General features: G+C 36.0%; 1 protein-coding gene and 1 pseudogene across 21 annotated transcripts in view; both read right to left on the reverse strand.

Moving 5' to 3' along the window:
• The window catches only part of DMD (dystrophin), a 2,667,987-nt gene that overhangs the window by 1,416,938 nt on the left and 1,237,173 nt on the right, over positions 1-13,876 (reverse strand). For all 21 annotated transcript variants that reach the window (XM_086387503.1, XM_086387509.1, XM_086387510.1 and 18 more), the window contains 2 exons: positions 10,425-10,607; positions 1,028-1,162 (listed from right to left, as the gene is read on the reverse strand). In XM_086387503.1, coding sequence (XP_086243629.1) covers positions 1,028-1,162; positions 10,425-10,607 — 318 coding nt within the window. The remainder of the gene's footprint in view (positions 1-1,027; positions 1,163-10,424; positions 10,608-13,876) is intronic.
• On the reverse strand, positions 8,255-8,371 carry LOC147340094 (small nucleolar RNA U3; annotated as a pseudogene).

Genomic DNA, 13,876 nt, shown 5'->3' on the forward strand with positions numbered 1-13,876 from the left:
CTCTGAATAAGACAGGGACAAAGTCTGTCTATAGTCTGTTTGAGACCGGGTCCTGTCTCATTATTCTTTGATACCTCAAAGTTTTACAATTCTCTTGAGAAAATGAAGTTGGATATAATCATGCCCAGGTTTATGCTGCAATGTATAGGATTCCAATTCTACTCAGTCAAAACCATTTTACATGTTCTTAACATTTTATTTATGTACCTTGTTTTAGCGGGTTTACAAAGGGGCTGCACCACAAATGGCTTTATACACAGTATGTATTAATAGACTAAAACTACATATTCAATCCCAATAAATTCCAGAATTTGCCATTGTTTTATTCCCACACACACACACAAAAAAACTACATATTCATTACATATAAAGGATTATCCAAAAGCACAATAAAATGGATAGGACATGAATGACTGTCAGAAATTCACATAAGTCAAAGTTTATACATGCAAACTCCTTTAAATTTTACTTCTTAAAGACCTCCAAAGGAAAATCTGAAAATGTACTAATATTCTATATATAACTAAAAGGTATGAACATTTTAAAGATACATTCCCAATAACAAAGCATGCCTATTTCATACCTTGAAACATTCTGAAAGTTATAAATTTATGATTTTTAAATAATGTAAAATTATGCTCCAATTCAATGATGGTAGCTGTTAAAGTGGAAATCTTTTACATTATTATCCTGTTTAGCTCTATTCCAATGGAGCAAAATTGTGCATTCAAACTGTATCTGCAGGTCTGTAGTAGATTTAAATAGGTAAAACAAAATGTCAACATAGAACTTAGTGATATAGCAAAAGGCAAATGTCCTTTGTAAGAGGTTATTTAAATCCTCTTTAAAACCTTTAGACTGGAAGGTTCATAGTGGAATCAAAGGTTTTATCCCAAGTGCTAGGGCTGGGGAAGGCATAGCAACTCTAATATTTGTGTGGTTTTCTTTGAGTTTATTTCGTATTTGGTTCTTGACATCTTTCAATAATGCATATCAATTATCATAATTATATTAATTCACTACTTACACTGAGCACCTCGGAGATTTCCTCAGCTCCACCAGGAATATTTTCAGTAGTCTTAAGTTTCAATTCTACTTCATTTAGCCACTTATTTGCCTTTTCCAAGTATGACAATAACTCATGCCAACATGCCCAAACCTCCTGTGAAAGAAATGAAGATCATGGATGAAATGTTTTGATAGCAAAGTGAATGTGTGACTCTGGTATTTGCATTTTTAAAACTTCTAAAAATAAAACCTATTTTACACCTTTCATCTCTCCTTTGCAGTAGATCATTGAAAATGCAGCTAGTCATTTTGAGCATCTAATACATTTATAATTACAAATCATTAAGGAAAAATTATATTACATGAATAAATTCAAGATTCAGTGATTTACTTTTTTAAATAAAAAAATCACCAACATTACAGACTGGGAAATACAAAAATAAGAGCATGCATAGAATTGCACATATAAACCTAACATCACAACAGATCAGCTACTACCACTTTCTCTGACCTCCTCTAAATTTCATCATATATAAACACCTAGATAGTTAAAAGTACAGATTTAACTATAGTGTCTTTTTAACATTATATGTTATAATTTTTTCCATATTACTAAGAAGATATAGTCTAAATAAAAATGCAATGTTTTACTTAAGTGGCTATAGTTTGGTTTCCTTAAAAATCAACACTTACTGTAAAGGTAGACTACTTTTAGTTTTGTTAGCTATTATATATATGTGTTGACCATCATCATGAATGGTCCATCACGACCATCCCTATTTCAAATTATTTCCTAATGGTATATTATAGAAATATAGATGCAAACTATCTCAAGGATATAAGTATTTTTAAATGACTCTTGATATACAGTAAAAAAAAAATAATATTCAAAAAGAGTCATACATGAAAAAGCAAAATTTTAAGACTGCTACCAGAAAATATAAAAGAATATTTTTTGCCCTTGTGATGGGGAAGTGTATCTAAGACATTTTTTAAAAAGCTGACCATAAGAAATAGATAAATAAACTTAATAACACTAGAATTAAAACTTTCTATTCATCAATACACAAGGAAAAAATTGAAAAAGTCTCAACTTGAAGAAAACAATTGCAAAATTAGTAATAGATGAGTAATACAAAAAGAACACCAAGTCAGTTAAAAAATGAACAAATAACCTAATAGAAATTTGAAATAAAATCCTAAACCAGTATTTGAAAGAAAAAGATATATGTGTATGATAAATATTTACAAATATGTTCAGACTCATTAGTAACCAGGAGACTATATATATCAGTATTACAATGAAATATTTATTATTTTGATTAACACATGCTTAATTTGACCAATTCAATTGTGAGAGGAGATTAACACAAATTTGGATTTATTGCTGGTGGGTATGTATAGTAGAATGGCCATTTTGGAAAACAATTTATCATTCCCAGTAAGGTAAATATTCACATACGTAACAACTCAACAACTCCACTTTTTGATACATATCTTCAGAGAAACTGGTTTGCATGGAAAACAAAGACAGTTACAAGAACATCCACTTCAGTACTTTTTGTAATAACCAAAAATTAAAAATGAGGAAAAGAGCCTTAATGTCCAGTGACAAAATAATGTATACATATACCATATCATACTTCAGTTCAGTTCAGTCACTCAGTCATGTCCAACTCTTTGCAACCCCATGAATCCCAGCACGCCAGGCCTCCCTGTCCATCACCAACTCCCGGAGTTTACTCAAACTCATGTCCATCGAGTTGGTGATGCCATCCAGCCATCTCATCCTCTGTCGTCCCCTTCTCCTCCTGCCCCCAATCCCTCCCAGCATCAGAGTCTTTTCCAATGAGTCAACTCTTCCCATGAGGTGGCCAAAGTATTGGAGTTTCAGCTTTAGCATCATTCCTTCCAATGAACATCCAGGACTGATCTCCTTTAGAATAGACTGGTTGGATCTCCTTGCAGTCCAAGGGACTCTCAAGAGTCTTCCCCAACACCACAGTTCAAAAGCATCAATTCTTCGGCATTCAGCTTTCTTCACAGTTCAACTCTCAAATCCATACATTAACCGCTGGAAAAACCATAGCATGCTGCGATTCATGGGGTCGCAAAGAGTCGGACACGACTGAGCGACTGAACTGAATTGAACTGACTAGATGGAGCTTTGTTGACAAAGTAATGCCTCTGCTTCTTAACATGCTATCTAGGTTGGTCATAACTTTCCTTCCAAGGAGTAAGCATCTTTTAATTTCATGGCTGCAATCACCATCTGCAGTGATTTCGCAGCCCCAAAAAATAAAGTCTGACACTGTTTCCACTGTTTCCCCATCTATTTGCCATAAAGTGATGGAACCAGATGCCACAATCTTGGTTTTCTGAATGTTGAGCTTTAAGCCAACTTTTTCACTCTCCTCTTTTACTTTCATTAAGAGGCTCTTTAGTTCTTCTTCACTTTCTGCCATAAGGGTGGTGCCATCTGCATATCTGAGGTTATTGACATTTCTCCCAGCAATCTTGATTCCAGCTTGTGCTTTTTCCAGCCCAGCGTTTCTCATGATGTACTCTGCGTATAAGTTAAATAAGCCGGGTGACAATATATAGCCTTGTCGTACTCCTTTTCCTATTTGGAACCAGTCTGTTGTTCCATGTATAATACTTGCACAGAGAATATAAAAGTGAAAATGAAAACTTCAAGGAGAACCTTATAGATGAGGCCCAGACACAAAAATGTTGGGCAAAAATAAGCCCTAGTAAACAATATATTACAGGTTACCACTTTCTATAACCCTCAAAACAAGCAAATTTGAGTAGTATATTGTTGAGGCATCCACATGTGTGTGATAAAACCCTTTTTAATAAAGACCATTTTCTGGATTAAGGTTATGTCTGCTGGTAGAAAGTAGGAAGATGCATTAGATAAAAAGAATATTTTAACAGTCATTTTCCATTAGCCTTGATATTGTAAATACTGGGCAAATGTATAAATCTACCACTGCAATCACTACCACCTACCCTGCTACCCCTTTGCCATCACCAAAAATAAATATAGGAAGGACATTTTATCCTAAGAGAAACTAAAAATTCTATCAGATTTCCCATATTTTCACTTTTTCTCACAGCCCTTGAAAATGATGGAGAACACTGTCTCTGAGCCTACCAATTCTTGCCTGGTAATTCATGTACAGTTTATCACAGAAAGTGTAATTAAGTATTTTGCTTTAAAAAGTGATAGAAATCTTAAATCTGGGTCACTTCCAGCTCCTGCTGGACTACAGACTATCTTCCTTCTGGGCAAATATCCCAGTGGGAAAATATAAATATCCCGTTAAATACCCAAGTGTACTTTAGAGCTTTGAAGATAAGGAGATGCGATTGGTAATGTGTCTTATTAACTTTGTTGCAGATTGAGATAATGAACTACCTTGCTGATTTAACCATCAGGATAGATGGCCTCTCGTGTCCTGAATGCATCTGAAGGGCACAGCTGGAGAAGCTAAATGTACTGACTTTACAGGTCACCTCTGCAAAATAAAATATAGTCTTGCAGCCTGAACTGGAGCTAAAAGCCACTTAGAATAATTGTTAAGCTTAACAATTTGGAACTTAACATTACTTTGAAAACACCAAAGTCAAAGTGGCTTTGAAAAAAGTACAAGAGAAAAAAGAGACTTCCATTAAAAATGGTAAATGGAGGTGATTTGGTAATCCCTTCCCACGACCTGCTTTGGTCATATTAAAATGATGCGTGTGTGCTAACTTGCTTCACTTGTGTCTGACTCTGGGATCCCATGGACTATAGCCCACCAAGCTCCTCTAGAAACAGTATTTAAAATGTATTTCAAATTCACAGCTGATTTATAAGAGAAGTATGAAAAGTCCTCAGGTAGTATAAACAGTAAATATTGGGAAACTAAGTGTAACAAAAATACTGCCATATCCGAACATAAGAGCTGGGGTATTCAAAACAAATTTCCTATGGGAAAAGACATACTGGTCTCATGCATTCCAGAGAGATGAAAAGCATAAAGCTGGGTGTCACCTATCCTGGAAACAAGAACTAAAAAATCCCCATCCATTGGAGTGTAAGAAATTAGCAAGAAAGCTGAGAATCCTTTGGATTTTGATTGGAAAATGAGTATTCACACTAAGAAAGTGAAACCCAAGTTTATATAACACATGAGGATAGAACACAACATCTCTCACACTGTGGTAGAGACGAACAGAAGACTCTTAAGGATTCTCCAATAGCCTAGCACAGAAGGAACTTCCAGTAAACTTCAATTCCGACTATAGATGAGCTCACAAACACAAAATTACAAATCACATGATAAAACTCACTATTTTAGATGTAACAAATAGTAGAACCCATCCAGTGTGATAAGAGATAATAGATTCATTCAAAGAATTTTACATTTAAGAAGTTTAGCTTGGTGATAAAATTTGCCAGTAGGATCTACTTTTCTTGAGACTAACAACCAGAATTCATACTTAAGAACATTCCACGTTCACAAAACTTTTGCTAGATGTTTCTACAAGCTCTCATTAGACAGAGAGAGAGGGCTCTAATGGGCAGGGACTGTGGGAACAAAAAAAAAAGAGGTGAATATGAAAAGTTAGGCAATTCTTTTTTGCCTTTTTATGAGGACGTTTAGAAACTCATCTGGTCCCTTTCCAAGATATAAAAGAGCACTGTTCTTAAAGTGTGTGCGAATATTCAGAAGGGAATGGCTGACATGTATGCCCTATTGAACTGCTGGTATGGACAAAAAGGAATCAAGGACAAATCTTTCACGTTCCTCATTCCTAAGAGTTATGCAATATGGGACCTGCCAGTGCCCACAGGCTGGTTTAGGAGGTAGTGGGTAAGATTCCAGGATATCACAAAAGCCTGAGTAAAAAGGGTTTAACTTTCTCTGTATTACAAGGCTACTGGCAAGAGTCAGCTTGAAATTCCTGTTGAAGTCTCCAAGGTTATCATATATGCTCAGGAAATATTTTTTCAGGTTCAAAGTTCATATGAACAAGGCCAACTGGGCTCTCCATCAGGACACAAGACTATAGAGAACAAGCCAGATCAGTAGTGATACCCTATAGAGTCTGGTGAAAACAGACACATCATCACAGATGTGTGTGGGCATTAACAAAATGTTAATAGCAATTGCACCCAGCCAAGAAAAGAAGACCAGATAAAGGGTGCATTTTTCCTTCCTTATCCTCCCATATACCAAAATTAGAAGATTGTTATCCAGAAATTGAGATAAAGGAACTGTAAGCTCATTTTTTTTTTCTCACTTCACCTGTGTATAAATTACTGAATCCACAGGATTAAATTGTTGGAAGATTTTAATAAAGTATGAGATAAAAATTTATCAGACTAAATTTTAATAACTAAAAGTAAATGAAAACAGATGGTATCAGACTGAAATGCTGTTTAAAAAGCCAACTATAGGCCTAAATGGAGTTTAACCTGGTTGGTTTTAGTTATAGGACTAACAAAACTGTTTCATGCTTAATACTCATTAAGTTGAGGCTTCTCAACCAAATATATTGCTTAAATCATTTCAAGGAAAAAACAGAGATAATTACACAAAAGCTGAAGATGGTAGAAAAGAAAATTTGCCAAACAAGTAAGTAAAACCTTGAGAAATGGAAAATATGGCCCTTGGAAAAAAATACACACACACACACACACATAGATAGATATGTATACAGATAGAGATGAATATATTTATATATCAAAGATTAAGTTATGCCTTAGGCAGTTGAAGAGAGAATTTGAGAACTGGAAGACAGATTTTAGAAAATTACCCAGAACCAAAGAAATTATAGAAATACAGAAAATATTAAAGAGAAATCAAGAATCAGAATACAGGATGGGGCGATTCTTAATAGATCTAATAAAGGTTCTCCTAGGAAGGAATGGAGAGACTGGGAGAAAGAAAATCTCTCTCCAAAACTTTTGGAAACCACCAAAAAGAGAAATAATCTTTCTGTTCTTATAAATATCACTGTGTGATAAAATGAAAGCAAATTATACATAGAAAAATAGACTAAAACTGCAAAGCATCAAAGACAAAGAGAAAATGAAAACATACCAATGAAAACTGAAAATAAATAATAATTTGGCAGCAGATTTCTTGACAGCAAGACATTTCAGAAGAAAATAGAATAACATTTTTCAGGGTTGTAAAAAATAACTCTGAGTATAATTATATGCTCAGCTAGGCTATTTCTCAACACTTAGGGGGCAAAAAGATATTTTTAGTCATATAAAATCTGAGAGCACTTGCTAATCACACTCAATGAAAGAGCAGAAGCAAAAGAAATATACAAAAAAGGAAAAAGTATCACAGAAATTGGTAAAATAGTGGTGGCAAATTTAAATAAATAATAATTTCAACAGCACAGTGGCAATGACACTGATAATTTAGGGGAATAAGAAATGAGGTACAACAATAATATGGAAGATGGGAAGTCAATTCAGAGTTAAATGATTCTAGTGGTTCTGCCATATCATTGTTAGAGAGGTGCACAGAAATATTTATTACTGGTGGATACTGTGATCAAGGTATTCAAGATAATAATTAAGGGTCCCATTAAAATAAAATCAATAGTATATGTATTCCAAACTACTGGAGAAGGAATAAAGACAGGCTAAATAATTTGATAACTTTAATACAAAGAAGAAACTTTAGAAGTGTCATTACAGATGAGAAATTAGAGGATAATTCATTAAAAAATCTTGAAAACATTGTTCTTAATACAAAAATAAAATATTTCTTTGGAAAACATACCCCAAAACAGATTCATGGAGGAGTAGCATATTTTTAAGTGAACAACTTGAATAATACAAAGCAAGAACAATGAAGATGTAAGGAAACTAAGAACTTAAGAAAATAATATTAAAATGTTTTATTTGACTACTATCAGAAAGCAACTTCCTAGATATAAAAAGCCCTTCTCTCATATAACCAAATAGTGAATCAGTTCTGATTTCCTGGAAACTATCAGTGTCATCTTTTCCCCTCTCATTCTTTATTTTCTGTAGCACTGACATAGCATGAATCGAAGAGATTTTCCTTTATATCCTCAGCAGCTATAATAGTTCCTGGAAACTATTAAGGCACTAGTCAAGTGTATGAGGAGTAAATTGGATAAAAAATGAATAAGGACTGATAAATGAAGAAGGAAGTAGAACTGATAATGGAGAAACCTGGGAGTTGTAATATTGGAAATCTTGAGTACAGAGCAAAAGATATTTTTTTAATATTTTTAAAGGTCTACTCTACTGGTGTTCTACACGTTAAGAGGAACTTCTCTAGTAATGAACTATAGAAATGATCCCTGAAAGTATACCCTGAATATTCACTGGAAGGACTGATGTTGAAGCTCCAGTACTTTGGCTACCTGATGCGAAGAGCTGACTCAGTGGAAAAGACCCTGATGCTGGGAAATACTGAAGACAGGACGGGAAAAGGACGACAAAGGATTAGATGGTTGGATGGCATCACTGACTCAATGGACATGAGTTTGCTCCGGGAGATGGTGAAGGACAGGGAAGCCTGGTGTGCTGCAGTACATGGAGTCATAAACAGTCAGACAAGACTTAGCAAGTGAAAAACAGCAACTCTACAGGTATAACTTATTGCTGTTGTTTAGTGGCTAAGTTGTGTCCAACTCTTTTGTGACCCCATGGACTCTAGCCTGCAAGGTTCCTCTGTCCATGGGATTTCCCAGGCAAGAATACTGGAGTGGGTTGCCATTTCCTTCTCCAGGGGATCTTACAACCCAGGGATCAAACCCCTGTCACCAGAATTGGCAGGCAGATTCTTTACCACTGAGCCACCTGGGAAGCCCATGACTTGTATCTGGTCTCTAAATATAAAAAAGCTCCATAAACAATCATGTTTTTCAAAAATAAGGTATACCTGGATTCTTTATCAATAATATGCACAAAGATGATTCAGTTTGTGCAGAAGTTGGCTTAGTTTAAAGCCCAACTAGTTGCTGTATCTGGTAGCATCAGCATTTGATAGTAGGTTAAGTTTTGTGCTCCTTGGCACTCTACCCACTATTAGTAAACAATACTTTCACAGGGAGAATCATAGCTTGTTTTTGATACAGTTACATGGTAATCAACTGAGACACTTGAATTATGTAGCAGGCATATTCAGAGAATCATAACCTAAGGACTAAGACATGTGGAAAAGATAAAGCAGGGCTTATGATAATAAATATTATGTAAAATGCCCCCAAAATGCTAGGTAGACAATGTCTTGTAAAGAATTCTGTAGGACATAGCAATCAATAAAGACAATTATAATAAGATAAACTGTCTCCCCAGAAAATCTCCCTGATGAGATACTTATACAGCTTTATGAACATTCAAATATATGAAAAAAAAAAAAAAAAAAGGGAGACCAGTTTCTATTGGTGGTGGTTTAGTCGCTCAGTCATGTCTGACTCTTGCGACCCATGTATTGAAACCTGCCAGGTTCCTCTGTCCACGGGATTTTCCAGGCAAGAATACTGGAGTGGGTTGCCATTTCCTTCTCCAGGGGATCTTCCCAACCCAGAAATCAAACCCAGGTCTCCCGCACTGCAGGCAGATTCTTTACTGACTGAGCTACCAGGGAAGCATTTAAAGCCCAACTAGTCTGTTGTATCTGGTAGCATCAGCATTTGATAGCAGGTTAAGTTTTCTGCTACTTGGCAATATACCCATTGTTAGTAAACAATACTTTCAGAGGGAGAATCATAGATTGTTTTTGATACAGTTACATGGTTGGTAATCAATTGAGACACCAGTTTCTATTGGCTTGCTAAAAAGTTCATTTGGGTACATCCATTATAGCTTATAGAAAAACCCAAATGAACTTCTTGGCAAACCCAATATAAATCTTGAGAAAACTTTTTCATGGGATTTTGTGATCTAATAATTGTCATAATAAAAAGATCTAGACAGGGAGCAGCTCACATTTATTGAGTCTAGGCTAAATACTTTTTTTCCCCTTTTAATTGGAAGATAATTGCTTTACAACGTTCTGTTGGTTTCTGCCATACAGCAATGCAAACCAGTCATAGTTATATAAACATACACACACACACACACACACACACATATAACCTTTCCCTCTTCAGCCTCCCTCTGTACTTTAAACAGAATAACAGTTAATTTAATTTTCTCAACATCCTTTGATTTTTAAGTCCTTTTTACAGATAGGAAATAGGATTATAAACATTAAGCAAATGGCCCCCAGTAGCTAATTTGTAAGTTAGTCTGACTGAGGAATTTGAGCCTAAGTAGTCCTTAAACTAGAGTTCATGTTCTTAATCATTATAAGATTAAGAATTTCACATACAACCATAAGTTAGCATGTAGTAATTGATAAAGGTCAAGAAAAGTGACTGACTTCTAACGTCTTGCTTTTTCCATTCAGCCTGGTGCAGAGCCACTGGTAGTTGGTGGTCAGAGTGTCCAGTTCCTTTCTTAAGGCCTCTTGTGCTGCAGGTGGAGCTTGAGCTATGACACTGTTCACGGACTCAGTGAGGAGCTGCACTTTTGCTTCTTTTTGCTGGGCCTCTTCTTTAGCTCTCTGAAAAAAAAAAAAAATGCTCTCTTAATAGCAAGGCAATGATTTGACTTCTAAGATGCATTTCTATGTATCATAATTTTTCTTCCTTGTAACATCTCCATTAGAATGAGATTAATAAAAATAAATCCAATACTGACTCCAATCACTTCCATAAATTTAAGTTTGGTTACAATTGGAAACTCGCAGGAAAAATATACTCAGAATATAACGGATCTTTAATCAGAATAGTTTGAACAGTAGTCTGTATGCAGATGTGTATTTGTGGAGAATACATACACACACACAGATATCCACACACACAAAATAAGCAAGAAATGAATATTTCAATGCTAACTAGGTTCAAAAAATCTCATAGACCAGAACTGAAACCACTTATAAATTACTCAGATGGATGAATAATGAAATCAGTACAAATATCATTATTTAAATCAAAAGATAATTAACAGAAATAAGCCTTCTTAATGCTATATTTGGGAACATATTATAACAGAAAAGTGTTAAGTAACTGAAAGCAAGTAAGAGAAAGATCAGATACTTCCCTATCCTGGCTAGTCAGTCACTGCTGTATCTTTATCAATTATATGTTCAGTATCACTCTAGTCTTCTCTCCTTCCAGGAAAAATGTATTAAGATACCCAATATAGAGTTACTCCTACTTGGTGACAACATGAAATCCAAAGCAAAGCCCTTAAATGCTCCCTTAAATCATCGAACATAAATCCAAATCCTACAACAGGTTTGAATACCCTCTTACTCATATAGCCCATGGTGGCCTATGGTATGTACTCACCTTCACTGCCAAAGTAATCAACTCAACTTGTACAACTACAGAGTGTTGTTCTGTGTGTTACTGTGAAGGTCAACCTTGAGATGAGCTTTCAAGCGTAAGTCATTTATGTGTGATGTGAAGGAAATAGTGGTAGGGAGGTGGGGAATGGAAAAAAGAATGGAGATTGTAAGGGTATACTTATTAAAGCCCGCAACTGCTGCTGGTGACAAGTTTAATTCTGCTAGGAAGGTCTACGAAACACGTGTACGTGTGTGTGTGTGTGTGTTCAGTTGTTCAGTCATGTCCAACTCTTTGTGACCCCATGGACTGTAGCCTGCTGGGCTCCTCTGTCCATGGGATTTTCCTGGCAAGAATATTGGAGTGGATTTCCATTTCCTTCTCCAGGGGATCTTCCCGACCTAGAGATCAAACCCACATCTTCCTGCATTGGTAGGCAGATTCTTTACCACTGAGCCACGTGGGAAGCACAGGAAACACATGGCTGAGGTTTATCCCACTCAAGGGTGTGGACACTGAGAAATTCACACACCATCTCCCATCATTGGTTGAACACTGTTGGGGAAATGTTAATTTCCCGGTATGCGAAGCCAGACTCAGGTGGAAAAAGCGGGATTCGGTGGCCTCAGAAGCCCTCAGGTAAAGAAATTCAGGTTCTTGCAGGTAAATGGACAAACTCAACTATAAAATGCCTTTCAACATGATCCTGTTATGTCTTTGGATTTAGGCCCATAATGCCTTAAAATGTATAAAATATGATGGCAAATGCAAGCTCTTTTGACTATTAAATGATTTCCTTCACTGATTTTAATCAATTGAAATTTTATTTCAAAATTCTAAAATAAATCTGTTTTTTGACACTGAGCATGGGATTTGTTTGACACAAATCATATTTTGGCTATTGTAACTTTATCATTAAAAAGACTTTGAGAAATATTAATCACTTAGTGTGTGCTCCTGTGTGCCATGACATGTTATATGTGTGAACTCACTGGATCTTTAACAAAATCGTGTGAAATGAGTTTTGTTTCCTTTATGTTATACATCCAAGAACTGAGGTTCAGTGAGTTTAAAGTACATCATCCTGGGAGTTGCATGTCTTCTTTCACACAGCTTGTCTTAAGCCCATCTCAAATCCTCCATGAGGAGGAGAAGCATGATCCAGTGTATCCAGTGAATGAAATTACAATTTATACAAGTTATGAACAACACACACAACTATCAAAAATGCATAATGCGAAGTATATCCCCTTGCTATTTAGATGCTCATAAATTTTTTTAAAAAATCAGTTTTATAATTTCAAAAGGTTCACAGAAGAAAGATATGAGAAAAGGAGATCATGAACAATTTCTCCACTGTACTTAGGCTTGAAAGCTCATCTCAAGGTTAGTCTTCATAGTAACCCACAGCAACACTCCCACAGTTGAATCAGCTGAGTTTATTACTTTTGGTAATGATGGAGAATACACACCATGGGCAACCATGGGTTATATGATTAAGAAGGTATTCAAATGTGTTGTAGGATTTGGATTTGAGTTTGATGATTTCTACATTTTAAAGACAGAAAACTAAATGGCATAGTTTAGGCATAATCCTCCTCACAAGTGGTAGCTTTTGTTCCATATATATTTTTTTAAGATTTATTTATTTTCGCTGTGGTGGGTTTTCATTGCTGCACGTGGGCTTTCCCCAGTTGCAACAGGCGGACTTTTCATTGTGATGGCTTCTCTTGTTGTGCAGCACAGGTTCTAGGCACATGGGCTTCAGTAGAAACAGTGCATGCACTCAGTAGTTGCAGCTCGTGGGTTCTAGAGTGCTGACTCAGTAGTGTGTTATATGGGCTAAGGTGCTCCATGGCATATGGCATCTTCACAGACAAAGGATCAAACCTGTGTCCCTTGCATTGCAAGGCAGATTCTTAACCACTGGACCACCAGGGAAGTCCCCTGTTCCACATATTTCTATGAAGCTAACCATCATAAGCTTGGACACCTTTCATTGCCCGTATCTTGAACCAGCGGTTCTCTAAGTATGGTTCCTTGGGACCACCAAACTTACTCCTGGGCGTGACCTGGAAACGTATTTACAAATTAAAATTCTCAGGGTCCAGCCTAGATTCACTAAATCAGAAATCCTAGGGTTGGCCATATAACTCTGTTTTAATAGCCTTTCAAGTGATTCTGATGCTCACTCCATTGTGAGAATCGTTGCTCTAGCCTGTTCCCCATAGAATGAGAACAGCAAATACATGTATATTAAGTGAAGGTATTTTAAAGAGACCGGAATACCAGACTATCTTACTTGCCTCCTGAGAAATCTGTATGCTGGTCAAGAAGCAACAGTTAGAACCGGACATGGAACAATGAATGGGTTCTATATTGGGAAAGGAGTATGTCAAGGCTGTATATTGTCACCCTGCTTATTTAACTTATATGCAGAGTACATCAATCAAAATGCCAGGTTGGATGAAGCATAAGCTGA

The sequence above is a fragment of the Bos grunniens genome, chromosome X, assembly GCF_055505025.1.
Source record: "Bos grunniens cultivar Pamir isolate PY7600 chromosome X, Bosgru_T2T1.0, whole genome shotgun sequence".
Lineage (NCBI taxonomy): Eukaryota > Metazoa > Chordata > Mammalia > Artiodactyla > Bovidae > Bos > Bos grunniens.